Genomic DNA, 17,851 nt, shown 5'->3' with positions numbered 1-17,851 from the left:
ATCCTTTTAACTGCATACCCGTGTGTAAAATCATACATATTAAACAACTCCCAAGAATGTTCTGTAATCTATTTGGTCCAAATCGTATCGCATGATATTCAGCGAATTGCACTATTGCATCCAAAATGCACTATCATGCACTCTGACGTCATACCAAAAGTACTATACTGCACTCTGACTACAGAGTGCAGGATAGTACTAGGTCTGCAATTATCTAAATTAATATAGAACTTAGATCAAATATAGCATTCGGGGCAACTCGGTAAAATAGGTGATGAGGGGGTTGTATAAAACAAACAACTCATGCATTCTTGTGCATAGAGGACCTAAATAATGAACTTTGTGCTCGACTCGCCAAATGGATATACCGCATTCGGTCCTGCGGATCTCGGTCCGGTACATCCATTGGCCCTGCATGCACGCGCTTACGTGCATTATTGGTAAATTAATATTACATTACTTAATTGGTTAAGGGACATGCGGAATGTTTCATGTTCATGAGCCCTCCTGCAAAACATATTGGTAATCATGTTATAAAGCTGATATGTGAGATATAATAATGTTCTGGTTTTCTATTTTTGTTGAGGTAACGCCCGTAGGAACTCGTTAAAACAGCCTTCTGCTGCACCAACGCCATACTGTTATACAGTATGACCAATTACATATGAACCATTTTAATCAGTCATAGTGGGCATTTTCGGCTTAAGTGGAGATAATGTCAGAACTGGTGTTTGAACTCACAGTCAAAACATTTCAATCATGAGTCCAATGCTCTAAATCCAAACGAATTTACATCAAAAAAAGTTATTTTATCTACCAGGGAAAGCAATTAATCACTAGCATTTTGCATAAATATACTTTGCAAGAATAGATTTATTGAGCTGAAAAATCTGCTGATGAAATCTTTTAAATGTATATGTATATTCCTTATGCGAAGAATAGTTACTGGTTTTAGCATCTTATATTGTATTGTTCATGAGGGTATTTCTGTACGATATAGTATAGATATTTCACTAACTGTTGTAGAAGTTGATACAATATATAGCTACTTCCGTTCAGCATATATGTACAGATATGCAGGCGCGGATCCAGGGGAGGGGGTGCACAGGGGCACGTGCCTCCCCCCTTGAGAAGCAAAATACAATAAAAATAATGTAAAAATGCCATTAAAACAGAGGTGTGCCTCCTCTTCAGAAATTGTAGACCTTTTTGCTAGTCAAATTTTTCAGGGGTACGAAATACCCTTAATTTGTGTTTTGAAAACTTTTTTTCCTTGTCAAAAATTTTCGGATACGAAGTATCCTTTCTTTGTGATTGAAAACTTTTCCCTTTTTTTTTTTTGGGGGGGGGGCTTGTCAAAAATTTCCACCGAAAAAAAATGCCTCCTCCCCTTTTGGCAAATCCTGGATCCACCCCTGCAGAGATGTTAATGCATAATGATATATCAAACACACTGCGAAATATCGATGCTTATTCATTTTTTCCCTTTGAAATAACTTAAAGGTAATTGTCCTAGCATTACTGTAAAAACTGTATGATTTTACAGCTTTCCGAGAGGTGTTCCTACAAACAAAGAGTTATTGACGTCCAAAGATTCAGCACAAATTGCGCTTTATATTCTTCCTCATTAGCAGTAATGTGTAGGACATAATATCGTAAATTACCCTGAAATTGATCTGTTATTTTTCATTCTATGGTGTTTTGCAACAACATTTTATCAATACTATCCATTTAGCACGCTGAAACAAAATTTTTTATTATTATGTTATCTATTTTATTCATTCATAAATATAAATCTGAAAAAACCCAAACAGATCCTCGATCGTGGTATTTTGTGTAAGTTTTACTGATTATTCTTCAATTTATGTATAAAAAATTTTTGCCAAAAGTTCTTTTTGTGGTATTCAACACCTAGAGATATATGAAAAAGGGGATCATCAAAGAATATTTTCGGGTCTATTACAGTGATATTTTTTTTGTCTTTCGACTACTGATTAAAATCTTTAATAAAAAAGTAATAATGACATTTATCAACACCATCATCATCATCATCACCACCATCATCATCGTCACCACCACCATCCGGGGGGGGGGGGGGGGCACTCAGTATATAATGCATAGTGGGTATGTGCCGCGGAGGGGACCCCCATTTTTACACTCAAATTTGCGTTCCAAGGCATAGCATTTTTGACTTGTTGAGAAAAAGAACAAAGAAAGCCGCTCCAGGGCATAGTATTTTCTTCTAAAGCCCCTTTCACAATTGTTACCAAACAGACTACAACGGCTTGCGACTCGAAATTTTTCCCGTTGTACGACTCGTTGTAGCCGTTGTACCACTTATTGTACGATCCAGATGCGACAAAATGGTCGCATCTCGGTCGGGAAAAAAAACCGTGCTGCTGCGATATTTTGAGCGACTGACGCGATGAAAAATAATTGCACGACAGGCAGTACGAGTGTTGTGCGACTTTGCACGCACTCGTAAGACCCCGAACGAGTGTTGCACGAGTATTTTCATGTCGTACGATGATGCATCCTGTCGTACGAGTCCGTTGTACCACCCTAAGATTGCATTTGCTAAGTCTGAGAAGGCAAATCCAAAACGTTCAAGACAGACATGTCATATTGATGGCCTTACTCATCCGTAGACGTCAAAGACATGCAAGGCAAAGAAGAAGGTGGTGGGTCAAACCCTGGATTGAGAGACGTGTGCTGTTTGGACAGTATGATAATCTGATGACGGAGTTGCAGAGAGAATGTCAGGGTGACTTCCTGAACTACATGAGGATGCCACCAGAAACGTTCCTTGAACTGTTGCAGCGCATCACTCCGAGGATAGAGAAGTCCTATCGCTACCGGCAGCCACTGGATCCTGGGCTCAAACTGGCCATCATCTTGAGATATCTTGCGACCGGCAACAGCTACAAAACCCTGCAGTATGCCTTCCGTGTTGCCCATAATACCATCTCTCTGTTTATACCAGAGGTGTGCCAGGCCATCATCAGTGAATACCAAGATGAAGTATTTTCCTGTCCAACTACCCCAGATGAATGGAGAGAAGTGGCCTGGACTTACGCTGACAGATGGAACTTTCATCATGTCTGCGGAGCCTTGGACGGAAAACACGTGGCCATCAGAAATCCACCAGGCTCTGGTACGATCTACTACAACTACAAGGGTTTCTACAGCCTCATCCTCTTGGCCCTAGTTGATGGCAATTACAAGTTCCTCTGGGCTGACGTTGGTAATTCCGGTTCATCATCGGATGCCCAGGTCTTCAACCACAGCCCGCTGAGACGTGGACTGGAGAATGGTACTCTTGGCCTGCCAGATCCAGAGCCCCTGCCAGATGATGACCGAGACACCCCTTACTTCTTAATTGGGGACGACGCCTTCCCTCTCAGGACATGGATGCAGAAGCCGTACTCCAACCGTGAGCAGACCGACGAGGAGAGAATCTTCAACTACCGTCTCTCGAGGGCTCGCCGTGTGGTGGAGAACAGCTTTGGCATCCTTGCCCATCGCTGGAGATGCTTGTTGAGTACCCTACAGCTTGATCCAGAAAAAGCCAGGACAGTCATTATGGCCTGCATGTGCCTCCACAACCTAATGAGAGATCGTTTTCCTGGGCTTCAGAACATTGACGTTGACCATGAAGATGAGTTGGGCAACCACATCCCTGGGGCATGGAGAAACGCAGCAGTTCTGCAGGATGTTGAACGAGTTGGCGGAGGCTACCAGGCAAACAAAGAGGGCAAGAAGCTGAGAACTTACCTGAAGCACTACTACAACAGTCCAGTTGGAAGCCTGCCCTTATGGAACAAACACAGTGTTACCACAGTGTGTTCACATAGTTGACTATGTGTAAACTATGTGTTAACTATGTGGTCACAGTGTTGTCACAGTGTGAGACTTCAGATCACATAGTTAATCACATAATTGCCCACATAGTTGGGTAACAAACACAGTGTTACCACAGTGTGTTCACATAGTTGACTATGTGTAAACTATGTGTTAACTATGTGGTCACAGTGTTGTCACAGTGTGAGACTTCAGATCACATAGTTAATCACATAATTGCCCACATAGTTGGGTAACAATCACAGTGTTACCACAGTGTGTTCACATAGTTGACTATGTGTAAACTATGTGGACACAGTGTTAGACTTCAGATCACATAGTTAATCACATAATTGCCCACATAGTTGGGTAACAAACACAGTGTTACCACAGTGTGTTCACATAGTTGACTATGTGTAAACTATGTGGACACAGTGTTAGACTTCAGATCACATAGTTAATCATAATTGTCCACATAGTTGGGCAACAAACACAGTGTTGCCACAGTGTGTTCACATAGTTGACTATGTGTAAACTATGTGGTCACAGTGTGAGACTCAGATCACATAGTTAATCACATAATTGCCCACATAGTTGGGTAACAAACACAATGTTACCACAGTGTGTTCACATAGTTGACTATGTGTAAACTATGTGGACACAGTGTTAGACTTCAGATCACATAGTTAATCACATAATTGCCCACATAGTTGGGTAACAAACACAGTGTTACCACAGTGTGTTCACATAGTTGACTATGTGTAAACTATGTGGACACAGTGTTAGACTTCAGATCACATAGTTAATCATAATTGTCCACATAGTTGGGCAACAAACACAGTGTTGCCACAGTGTGTTCACATAGTTGACTATGTGTAAACTATGTGGTCACAGTGTGAGACTCAGATCACATAGTTAATCACATAATTGCCCACATAGTTGGGTAACAAACACAATGTTACCACAGTGTGTTCACATAGTTGACTATGTGTAAACTATGTGGACACAGTGTTAGACTTCAGATCACATAGTTAATCACAAATTTTGCTCACATAGTTGGGTAACAAACACAGTGTTACCACAGTGTGTTCACATAGTTGACTATGTGTAAACTATGTGGTCACAGTGTTAGACTTCAGATCACATTGTTAATCACATAATTGCCCACATAGTTGGGTAACAAACACAGTGTTACGACAGTAAGTTCTTCAATCATACCCGAGAAAAATTTAACAAACAAGAACAAGGGTCTTCAAGCTCGCGCAGGGCGGGGGGGGGGGGAGCATGCAGGGAGGAGTACTAAACTTGAAAAATTGTTTGATGCACTATTCCCAATACAATCTCCATTTAGTTTTTAATTTACACTGAAATTTTGCCGGTAATTTTGATATTTGATGATTTTTTATTTTCTTTTAAGATCATCATCGCAATGGATAAACTATCAGTAAAGGCTATATAACGTTAATATACTAGATATCCGGAACTCTTCGGTAAATCTCGGCCTCGGAAATCTATTTTCGGCGAGGCATGCTAGCGCTAGCGCGCTAGTACGTGTATACGGTACATGTGCGTTTCAAATTCACTCGCTGAAGCTCACCGACGCCCGTTACAGTTTATCGCTTCATCCAATATTTACGCCCGTTAGAATCTGATCTTACTGCACTTTGTCTTAATCTTCTTGAATTGATAAGGATATCAACCATGTGCGTCTTAGTACACTGGGTGGAAACAAGGAACTGTTACTTCTAGCGATTTTGTAACAAACAAAAAGATGTCGGTCAACTTGGTGGACCCGAAGTTTGAGGGCCTGGTGCCGTGGTGGAGTCCGGAACCCCGCAGAGAAACGGCCGAAACATTGGCTGGGATGTGGAAGGCCAAGGTGTTAGTGGCCAGTGGTAAATATACATTATTATATCCTGATTTGTACCTAATATGTAATTATTTATGCTCTCCCTTTGTCCAGGGGTAATTGCCGAAGAACCGTATGTATATAGATCTATAGGCTATGTGGTGCTCGACTAGCCTGGAGGCGTCTGAAACTGAAAGTCATGATTTGATTTAACCCAGGGAACTCCCGCCCGCGTAGCGGGCGGGAGTTTCCTGGCCTGGGTTACTATGAATTTAGCTCTACAAAGTACTTTACGTAGTCGTAGGGTTACTCCCCACTGACGCCTGGGATCACGAGCTATATTCACCCACGTACTGGTACAAAACCTGAAACTTTCGCCCCCGAGATTTCTACTTTCCCTCTAAATCTAGCCCTAAAACATGTAGGCCTACCTGTCATGGGGTTCAACTTATTTTCCAAGTGAAGTAGATTACCGGGTGTAACATTTCTGCGATATTGATTTCATTTTTAAAGAAGAATTCATAAAAAAACGAATCGCGCGATTTGCGTGCTGTCGCCAAGCGAAAGACAACGAAATCAAGATGGCGACATAAACACGGCCGTAAGCTCTTTCCATCTTTTCTACTAGCCAGGAGGCTTCTAAAGAGTAAAAAATCATTTACTAATACTATACTAACGTAGTCTTGAGGAAGCAATGATGATGATTTTTTTTAGATATGTCATATACTTCTTCATCATTGACGTCTTGACACTCTCTCCATAGTGTCTTAAGCGAAGGACCAAAACAAAGATGGATTTCCCTAGAAAATCCATCTTTTTAAACCAAAATCACAAGAATTCTATTAATTCTATTCATTCTTACACCTTCCTACGCCTAATGCGTAGGGAGGTGTTAAATATTATTATATAAAAATATAAAATTTAGAGATAGAAATTAGAGATGAAAATTCTTATTCAACAAATCTTAAAATTTATTTCGTGATCATAAATAATTTATATATATTAATATGAATTATTTATAATGAAAATATAAATTTTAATGGGTTAGTCAATGATTTGTTAAATAAGAATTTTCATCTCTAAATTGTTAAGACGGAATTGCTTTCCGGAAGTACGTCATACATAAGCGGTTCAAGGGTCGACGCTATTGTATTTCCATTGTTTACATGTGGAACGGGGGGTCTACGCGGCATCAGTTAGGTAAGAAATCTTCATTTTTTAATATTTTTTATAATAATATTTAGAACCTTCCTACGCATTAGGCGTAGGAAGATGTAAGAATGAATAGAATTCTTGTGATTTTGGTTTAAAAAGATGGATTTTCTAGGGGAATCCATCTTTGTTTTGGTCCTTCACTTAAGACACTATGGAGAGAGTGTCAAGACGTCAATGATGAAGAAGTATATATCTAAAAAAAATCATCATCATTGCGTCCTCAAGACTAATACTAACGTATCTTATGGTGTGTTTATAAATGCTTCCATTGCGAGGACAGAATCAGCGATTTCAAACGTCGATTCAAAACGCCGATCGTAAACGTGGTTCTGGGAGTGCTGTTTATGCTTAACTTTTCAGAGCATATCATGATCTCCAGCTGGCTTCGCATCGTAAAGCGAGGTCAAATTGGGCGCGCCTTTTTTCAAAAGTTTTTTTTTCTGATTGTTGTTTTTACGTAGAGATAACAAGGAGCAATACGACTGTATTTGCCCGCGGATTTTCATCTCACCGGAAGCATGTACCAAATGACGTCATTTAAACACGTTTATGATCGTGGTTCTGTTTATACTTCCCCAGAAAGCCTGATTCTGGTCAAACAACGTTTACAAACGCACCTTTTTGTGAGTTTACGATCGGCGTTTTGAAACAGCGTTTAAATGAAAGTAAGCATGGACGCAACCGTGTTTTGGACTAATCACGTTTGGAAACGCTGATTCTGGCCTGAAAAGTGGAAGCATAAACACGGCCTTACTCTCACCTAGCCAGGCGGCTTCTAGTTCTAGAGAGTAAAAATCAGTTACTAACGTAAGGTTACTCTCATCCGAAGCCAGGTCTTCCTTCTCATTGACCCACACGACGGAAGCCAAACCACCTGAAACTTTCACCCCCAAGATTTCTACTTTCCTTAATAGAAAAGATCTAGGCCTAAATCATGTACATTGAAAAAACTTCATTTCCGACATTTCTACGCTCTCGTTATTTTTGAACAAGAATTCATCAAAAAAATGAGAGAAATATTGTGAAAAGACGGAAGAGACTTGCCCGATGTTTACGCCGCCATCTTACTTCCTATTGTTCTTCGCCAACGTTACCCGACGCACGCGTCTATGAGAAGGAAGACCTGGCTTCGTATGAGAGTAACCTTACGTTAGTAAATGATTTTTACTCTCTAGAAGCCGCCTGGCTACTCTCACCCACGTTACGCGACTCAAGCGTCCGTATCGTGGGTGAAGAACAATAGAAAACAAGATGGCGGTGTAAACATCGGGCAAGTCTCTTTTTTTTCATGACAATTTTTCATTTTTTTAATGAATTCTTGTCTAGAAATAAAATCCATAGCATAGAAATGTCGGAAATGAAGTTGTATCCCAGGTACATGATTTAGGGCTAGATCTTTTAGAGAGAAAGTAGAAATCTCGGGGGCAAAAGTTTCAGGTTTTGGCTGCCTACATGCACATGTATACAATAGAAGCCCTGGCTTCGTATGAGAGTAAGTTACGTTAGTAAATGATTTTTATTCTCTAGAAGCCTCCTGGCTAGACTGGATTAGCATTACATCGGCTAATTAACAAATTTGGGGACAAATTTAATGATGTGAAAGATTCTTACTAGTTTTTAAATAATAATTATCTTATTTAGAATAATACTGAAAAATATGTCTACAACTCAAAATAGTTTGTGTGTACAGAATTCAGATAAAATTATTTACGTCTATAACTTAAAAACTGGTGTCTGAATTCTGATTTGATAACTTGTCTATACTCTGTAGTAATAATTCTAATAATGCTAAAACCCCATTTTTACAATGCATTTCATAAATGGCTCTTTGAAATTACTCTGATTATTTATGTCTGTCCTTAATGTGCCTGTCCCTTACAGAAAAAAAAGCTGATGTACTAAAGAAAGAGAAGGAGTTCCTAAACACCGCAACCAGAGTAGATGAGGCTATGGATGAGTCTGATGCCACAGATGAGGACATGGAGGATGAGGCTTCAACCTCAAAAAAAGATGTGAGAAAGAGGGTACGTTGAAACTTTACATTCAACTTAAATTTTTAAGACGTGCATGGATCAGGAAATTTTGAAGCATACTAGCCAGGAAATTTAGTCCAAAGTGATAAGTGTTTACCTGAAGCAGGCCAGACTTTATTCTGTGATTTGCAAAAAAAAAAATGACTTATACATAACTTGATATCGCTGCCAGTGGTGATTCAAAAAATTGCTCTTAAATTTCTACTTGAAAAAAAAAATTGATGGAATTGGAAAGTATTGGTGGTACTACTTCAATAAAAGAAAATTCATTAGAAAAACTAAAAATAATGATACACTTATGAATTTTGTCTGGATTCCTAGTCTAGATACAGAATTGCATTGGATTTGCACATGACCGCGTACCCAGGTGTCGCAAATTTGAACTCAGAAGATATGCGAGACTTAAATGTGAGTGGCGCGGCGCGGTCACCCCAAAAAATCGTAGCTGGATGGTCTTGAAAAATGTTGAGCGGGGGAGGGGGGGGGGCTACATTAAATTTTAATTTTAAAAATTCTAAACATATTCCATATCTGTTCATATTTTATTTCCATTTTTGGTTGCAGGTTGGGAAAGCTGACAGATCTGCTATGGCAGAGCTTCTAAAGAAGAAAAAGACTGAAGACCAGCGGAACCATAAAGGTCAGTTTAAAAGTTTATTATTTACGGCAAGATTCTGTGGCCAATTAAATGAAAAATCATGACCAGAAAACAAAATTCTCATATGTCCAGAAAGAGTATCTTCTCCAGAGCATTGCATTCATGCTTTTGGTGCAAATAGAATTTTACATCACAACAAAGAATACCTCTTAATTATCGAAGGTTAAACATATACCACATAAAAATTGTATCTGAAATTATGATGGAGTAGATGCTCTTTCAGGACATACATCTATATGAGATGAGAGTTATGTTTTCCGGACATGCTTTTTCATTAAATTGGTGATTTTTTTAAATGTTAAAGTTTTTTTCTGACTCTCTTGGTATATCATTGTAGGATATTGGCACTCTAAATGGATGAATTTCCATTGCTAGCCCTGGCATATCAACATTCACAAATAACACTGTGTCTCACACACAGATTTGCGTTATGGTAAATTCTAGTAGAAGGGGCTATGAAATGATGTGTCTGAGGATATATCCACCGCAAAAATAAAAAAATCACTTTCAATTTTTGAAAAAATTGCATTTTGGCCAATTCATATCGTCTGTGATGTCATAAAATCATATTCTAAAAAAATCTCTGTTCTTTAATGATATTTATCAAACCTTCACTGATATATTTCTCAATTTTTTTTTGTTTCTTATTACAACCAATTATTCATCAGGGTGAACTTCCCCTTTGATAGCTTTTACATTTTCTTGTGTATTTTGCCAAGAATGATTGTCTCTGCGTGAATCTACAAATGAATTCAGAATATCACAATTACTGTAAATAGGAAGATGCTCTGTAATTTCTCATATTACCAAGCTTGTCAATAATTTCAAGGCGGAGGGTTAGGGTGAATCTCCCTGAAAGAGAAACTACATGTACTAGAATAGCACAGTCTCTCCAAATGGTAATCTACGGTGAAAATAAGTTTTTGATGTGGAAACAAAAACAAACTAACAGAAAACGGAGGAAAAGGACACCGACTTTGATTTGAATCTACGTAACCATAGAAAACATTTTAATGTTTTAAGTAAGTGATTGATCTTCACAAATGTCTTGTCATTTTACATTTTACAATGATGCTGCCTGTCACCGGTACAATTTCTTCCAGAGCGGCGGACCAAAAAAATTAGAAATTCACAGAGTCAAAGGCTTAGACAATCAACCAGTTTAAGAACTTACTTTCCTTTAAGTCACTTCCTTGTCATTTCATAAGATATTTTCAATCAAGTAGGACTATAGAAATAAGATTACCGAGCCTGAAATCTTGATTTTCTTGCTTTAACTTATCCGCCCCTAATATTATAATCCTGTTTCATGGGTATGCATGGTTTTTTTGTTGTGTTTGTGACTCTTAGATACTCCACTGCAGCTGAGTAACCAACAGTCACAAACAGACGGAACTTGACTTGGCTTTAATTAATATTTATATATGATGTAGAGTCTTTGATAAAAGTTTGAGACTTTGAGCCAGTTTTTGTGTCCTTTCATTTTCTTATATTCAGCACACACAACAAGCATGACAACAATTTCCCTGCACTTCCACGGGCCAAGTACGTGCACGCATGGGCCAGAAGCTGAAAGATGTCCGTGCATCTCGAAGACGTGCAGAAAAGCAGGTTTAAGTGTGATACCTTTTTTTTGTTTGGAAATAAGCCTTAATATTGCCTCATACGAGTCATTAAAAAAACCCATTTTATTCTGATCATGGGTATATATTACACGAAAATGTCTTTCATGTATTATGACATGTCTGCTAATACAGCCAACTCAGGTTTATATAGTGTGTGCTTTCAAAATTTATTATGACATGCCAACTCCTGCTTTATCACCTTGTGATATTCATCAAACTCAGATTGATATATTTTTATATTTATACTATGACAAATCATTTTCTTGCCATGTGCCTTCCGTTTGATACTGTTTCCAAGTTCCAACTAATACAAAGGAATACTTATATGCAGCTATATGGACGCTAGTATATGCACTTCATGCAAGAGATTTGTGGACATTTTTTGGCTCTTGTTCATATTTTTCTGATATTTGTATATAGGTGTGAAAAGGCAAAATATATGCAAAGTGTTCTTATTTTTGAAAAATAAATGTTGGTTACTTGTTCCTGTTTCGAAATTTCACAACTCTCTGTGATGGTAGGGATTTGCTTTACTACATGTGTAGGCGTTGCTTTTCCGACTACGGCGGCGTCGTCGTCAACATTGAAATCTTAACCAAGGTTAAGTTTTTGATATGTCATAACTTAGGAGTTAGGAAGTATATGGACCTAGTTCATGAAACTTGGACATAAGTGTAACGAAGTATCACTGATCATCTTGCATGAGTGTCCAGGTTGAATGATCAAGTTCATTTAGGGTCTAAGTTTTTTTTATGTCATAACTTTAAAAATATAAGGGCCTATTTTATGAAACTTGTACAAAAGTTAAATTGCTGATAATCTTACATTAGTGTCAGCCTGTCAGGTCACATGATCAAAGTCAAAGGTCACAGCACTGAAACCTGAACTGTTAATTTTTTTAACTGTCATCATCATGATCCTATTTCATGAACTTGAACATAAGAGTAATCAAGTACCACTGACAATGAGTTTCAGGTCACATTGTCAAGGCCAATGATCATTTATGGTCAATAAAATTTGACCATGTTTGGTTATCAAAATTGAAATCTTTAACCAAAGTTTTTGAGATGTCATCTTAACTTTGGAATTTTATCGACCTAGTTTAGGAAAATTGGACATGAGTATTTAAAGCCTGTGTATAGCTTTGGTAAAGGGTCAATAATGTGATTGATAATCGAATATCATCTAATATGACAGTCTTACTGAAGCGTAGAGACCGTTAGATATTTTTCCAACTGCACTTCTCTGAGAAAATTTCAAATATTCAAATCTTGGATATATAGCGCCCTCTCTCGGCGATGCTTGTTTTAAATTTTAAAAATGGGCATTCAAGCGCTTATTTTATAAATTTAGTGATGAGATATCCAAAAGTTACAGACAAAGAACATATCTTGAAAGTTTAAGCCCATTCCATGATTTGGAATAGGATTTAATTGAAAGACAAAAACGCACAGATATTTTAATTTGATCGGGTGACCCGATCAAGTTAAATTTCCATGTAAAATTGCAAAATTTATCCTGTAAAACACATTTTCATTTCATATCCTCCACATCATAACTGTTATAGGGCATATCCATTCATATTAGCTAGCAATGAATTGGAATAGTGATAGGTGCATTTTGGTGGATTTACCAAAACTATACACAAGCTTTAAGTTTCACTTATCATCTTCATGAGTTTTAGGTCACATGATTAAGGTCAAAGGTCACTTAGGGTCAATGAACTGTGACCATGCTCGAGATATATAAATGTCATAACTTTGAAAGATTATGGATCTGGTTCATGAAACTTGGATATAAGGGTTTATCAAGTATCATTGATAGTCTTGCACTAGTTTTTAGTCAAATGATTAAGGTCAAATGTCATTTAACTTTGACTATGTTGGGAGTAATTTTAGAAATGTCTTCATAACTTTGAAAGTAAACTTGAACATTAGGGTAATCAAGTATCACTGTTTTTATTCAAAGTCAGCATTGTTGCTATATTGAATTGCGTGACGCAGGCGAGACTGTCAGAGGCGTTCCACTTGTTTTTTTTTTTTTCAAGTAACCTTTTCTTTTAAGGTTAAACAGGTTATTTTAGTTCGGTGTTTTCATCACTTGTAACCTTGCAAATCTTGTTTCGAATGAAGATACTTGCATTTGAATGAAAGAACAACCTCAAAGATAAATTTGTCAGAATATAGACTCATAAATGTTAGATACCTTAAAGGGGTACATATCAAAATAAATATAGTAAAATCCACCGAGCAAAACGCTGAAAATCTGACAGCAAATAGTGAAGTTATAGAATTTCAAGCTTAGCAATATTTTGTGAAAATAGTCATATGCAAGTCATCATGAATGTGCAATAGGTTGACTAATGATGTCATGTCCCCACCTTCCTTTTTCTTATTTTATTTAATAAAATCATGATCATTTCATATTTTCCTACATGTGTACACGACATGTCTCCCTTGTAACAAAATAAGTTGGCACAATGATTTTCTTACAAACTAAATCAGTTGTCAATCCAATTTTTGTAATTATATTTGGTGACAAAATTTGACTAAATATAATTTTTTGAAATAAAATACAAAAGATTACGTGGGGATATCATCAGCTTGCTCATTGCATATTCATGAAGACATGCATAGCACTGTTTTGCCCTAGTAATGCAAAAGTTAAAAATGTAATGACTTTGTCATCCTTGTCAGATTTTTATGAAATTTTCAGTATTTTGTTTGTCTCATTTTACTTTATTTGTTAAAATTGTATTATGTCAGCCTGGAGTACCCCGTTAATATGTTTACATTTAAGAAATATTTCATACCAGGCTTGTTTTCCCAAACAATTTCATTCCACAACGTATGTTTACTTGTGAAAATCGAGGAGAAAAATTCATGTTTGTATTCACTGTGCTGGTATTTATGACCCAGTTATTTTCATGTTGCTTTTATTTTATTACTGTTTATTAAACTGAACGAAATGAATTTTTTCATTTTTTATGTCTAATTATATTTTCTCGTGTCTTGTGGATTGCTCTCCCTACTCTTCAGATTGGGACCAAAGCACAATGTCTACCATGATACAACCACCCAAGTACCTACAGCCAGTGACAACAGACAAATTCTCAAATCAATTATGTTGTGATCAGGAGGATGGAAATTTTTAGTGTTGATTTTTTTTTCTTTTTTTACAACTGGGTATGCAAAATGATGAAAGATATATTCTAAAATTTGATTTGAATTGGTGACACTATTATTAGCTTCCACTCCTATTGAGATCAGCACTAATTGGCAATGATGGTATACTTTTGTGGTCAAGATTGCGGGACACTGTGCTTCGTTCCAGTTGGCCTGTGTTGCAGTGGTCTACATGGTGTGTGCTGCATGGGTATGTAGTGGACTGCATGTGGTAAATGAGCTAGTGGCACATGCATAGTGTGGGGGACTATGTGGTGTATGTCATAGTGTGGGGGAGTATGTGGTGTATGTCATAGTGTGGTGGACTCTGTGGTATATGTCATAGTGGGGTGGACTCTGTGGTATATGTCATAGTGTGGTGGACTCTGTGGTATATGTCATAGTGTGGTGGACTCTGTGGTATATGTCATAGTGTGGTGGACTATGTGGTATATGTCATAGTGTGGTGGACTATGTGGTATATGTCATAGTGTGGTGGACTATGTGGTGTATGTCATAGTGTGGTGGACTATGTGGTGCATGTCATAGTGTGGTGGACTCTGTGGTATATGTCATAGTGTGGTGGACTCTGTGGTATATGTCATAGTGTGGTGGACTATGTGGTTGATGTCATAGTGTGGTGGACTATGTGGTGTATGTCATAGTGTGGTGGACTATGTGGTGAATGCCACAGTGTAAAGGACTATGTGGTTATAAACGTGTGGTACACAGTGTGTTTAATATGTGTTTCGGACTATGTGGCGACTGTGTGGCAACACTGTGTTACACAGTGTTGTAAACACAGTGTTACCACACGTCCCAAAATAATATATTAAACACATGTGGTACACGCTGTGAACACACTGTGGTACACACTGTGGTACACACTGTGTTACACACTGTGGTACACACTGTGTTACACACTGTGGTACACACTGTGGTACACCCTGTGTTACACACTGTGGTACACACTGTGGTAACACTGTGTTTGTTCCATAAGGGTGCCCTGGCAACAACACATGATATAGACTGCCACTTGGCGCACTACTTGGGATACAGCACAGACTCTGCCATAAAAATGGCATGTAAACTTCGATCATGATTTTGTGGAATGAATCATTTCAAAGTAGAAATGAATGACCATGTCAACAGTTATTTTAAACATACATTACTTTTACATCGAAAGGTAGTTTGAAATTTAAAAATTTAACTCTCCTTAATAACATGTGTTTGAAATAAAATAATGAAGGAGAACATGTTTGAAAAAATGTGATTTATGAGAATAAAAAAGATGTACAGATATAACATATTTTCTTTTGTCATTAATCATGTTGTTTTAAACATGATATATATTTTTCAAAGACATTTTATTAACGATAATTAATTTTATTGACCATGTTAATGTTTAAAATAAAGTTTGAAATAAATGTTCCAAAATGGGTCAGTTGTAAATTAAATTGAGAGAGTTCATCAAGTAACAATAACAATCCAAACAAAAGTTCACTGTTCATTTTCTTTATTTGACAAGTCTGACAAGTTCAAATGGATGATGATTGATGTGACGGCGCTGTTGCTGCCTCCTTGATTTAGTGGAATGAATCATTTCAAAGAAGAAATGAATGATCATGTCAACATTTATTTTAAACAAAAATTTCTTTGACAATGAAATGTTTGAAATAATAAAAGTTGATTCTCCTTTAATAGCATGTATTTGAAATAAAAAAAGATAACATTTTTGAAAAAACGTGATTTATGAGAATAAAAAAGATGTACAGATATAACAAATTTTATATTGTCATTAATCATGTTGTTTTAAAAATTATATATTTTTTCCAAGACATTTTGTTAACGAAAATGAATTCTATTCACCGAGTAAATGTTTAAAAAAGTTTGAAATAAATGTTCCAAAATAGTCAAGTTATAATTTGAGTTGAGAGAGTTCGTCAAGTAACAATAAAAACAATCCTAACAAAAGTTCACTGTTCATCTTCTTCATCTGACAAGTTCAACTGGGTGATGATTGATGTGTTGGCGCTGTTGCTGCCTCCTTGCTGCTGCTGCTGCTGAAAGGGGGCCTGCTGTTTTTGCTGGAAGTGGGGGTGCTGCTGCTGGAAGGGGGCACGCTGCTGCTGGAAGGGGGCCTGTAAATTGGGCTGCTGAAATCCTCCCTGAGGGTTCTGAGGGGTCCAGGTGCTGCTTGGCCCGAGCATCCCAAGGAAGGAAGCAGGTGGAGCGTCCTGGGTGAAGCCGATCGGCGCTGACTGAGGCCTGAGTGGCTGGATCATCTGGGGAGTGCTGGGGCGAGATACTGGGGTGGTGGAAAGGTGGTCCGCCCGATCCTGGTAGCGGCTCACCAAGTTGAAAGTGTCCCTGGTGAACTCTCGCCAGAGGGGTCTTGGGAGTGGGCGGACGGCCTGCAGCATCCATTCTAGCCGGATGTCCGTCTGCTCGGTGGATGTTCTGATGAATTCCAGGAGGGCCTTGTCCACATCGGTGGGCGACCCCCTCTTCTGCCTCTTCTTGGGAGGTGCAGCCCCCTGGCTGGAGACTTGGTTGGAGCTGGGTGCTTGGCTGGCATCTGGACCCTCCTCATCTAAACCCTCTTCGTCGGAGGCGGCTTCAGTAATTCGGCCACTGAGGTGGCCCAGTTGGCAGCCCTGTGACCGATGGACTATGTGCTTCGTCAGAAAACCAAGGTTGTTATTGACCCATCTCTGCCTGGGGGTAAGGACGATGGCCTTCTGACCACTCTTCTTTCCAGCGGTCTTCATCTTCCCCAGGATGGTCCTCTGGCTTTTATACCATAGTCTGATGTCGGCCACTGAAAATATACAAAATGTAGAAGCAAGAAATTAGTCAACATCCAAAAAATTGGTATGTTTAACTAATAAACATCATCAATAAATCAGAATGTGCATATTTTCAGCTACTACTTACCGGTGACTCCCAGCTTTTCCGCCATCTCCATGTACTTGCGCTCCTTCTTCTTAGAGTTTTTGAAGTCCACCTTGCTCTTGTCGTAGATGAACTCATTGTCAGCGAAAAACTCGGCCAGCTCCTGCTCCATGGCTTTGGTGATACCGCAGGTAGCATGGCCATCTGTCACGTTGTTCTCATCACTGGCGGCGGCTGGTGGATCTTGGCCCCCTTCCTGCAGCATTTCATCATCCTCGGTCTGGGCTTCACCAAATTCATCACCCTCATCACCAGCTATGACAGAAGCAGTAGCTTTCTCCTCGGCCACGGGTATAGGCTGGGGCCCTTCCTCCTCATCAGGCTGATTTTTCCTCTTTTTCCTTGACTTCTTTGGGGCCATGCCGATGCTTGTATTTTGGTTGTGTCTTGTTCACTGTAGCAGCGTCTCGTCAGGCATCAGCGGTTGTAATGAAGAAAGTCGCATCGCGTGTCGTATTTATAGGCCAACACCTCGCGCGACAGGTGGTGCGGTGTGTCGCACAATGGGTCGT

General features: G+C 38.6%; 1 protein-coding gene across 1 annotated transcript; it reads left to right on the top strand.

Annotated features, from left to right (window-relative positions):
• The first annotated feature begins 2,628 nt into the window (after positions 1-2,628).
• LOC121431258 (putative nuclease HARBI1) lies at positions 2,629-15,575 on the top strand. Its single transcript, XM_041628767.1, has 2 exons — positions 2,629-3,812; positions 15,391-15,575. Exons 1-2 carry the CDS (start codon positions 2,629-2,631, stop codon positions 15,410-15,412), a joined length of 1,206 nt encoding a protein of 401 aa, XP_041484701.1. The 3' UTR covers positions 15,413-15,575.
• Positions 15,576-17,851: the final 2,276 nt, after the last annotated feature.

The sequence above is a fragment of the Lytechinus variegatus genome, chromosome 17 (assembly GCF_018143015.1).
Source record: "Lytechinus variegatus isolate NC3 chromosome 17, Lvar_3.0, whole genome shotgun sequence".
Taxonomy (NCBI): Eukaryota; Metazoa; Echinodermata; class Echinoidea; order Temnopleuroida; family Toxopneustidae; genus Lytechinus; species Lytechinus variegatus.
The sequence above is the reverse complement of the archived record's forward strand: the minus strand, read 5'-3'. Positions and strand labels throughout refer to the sequence as shown.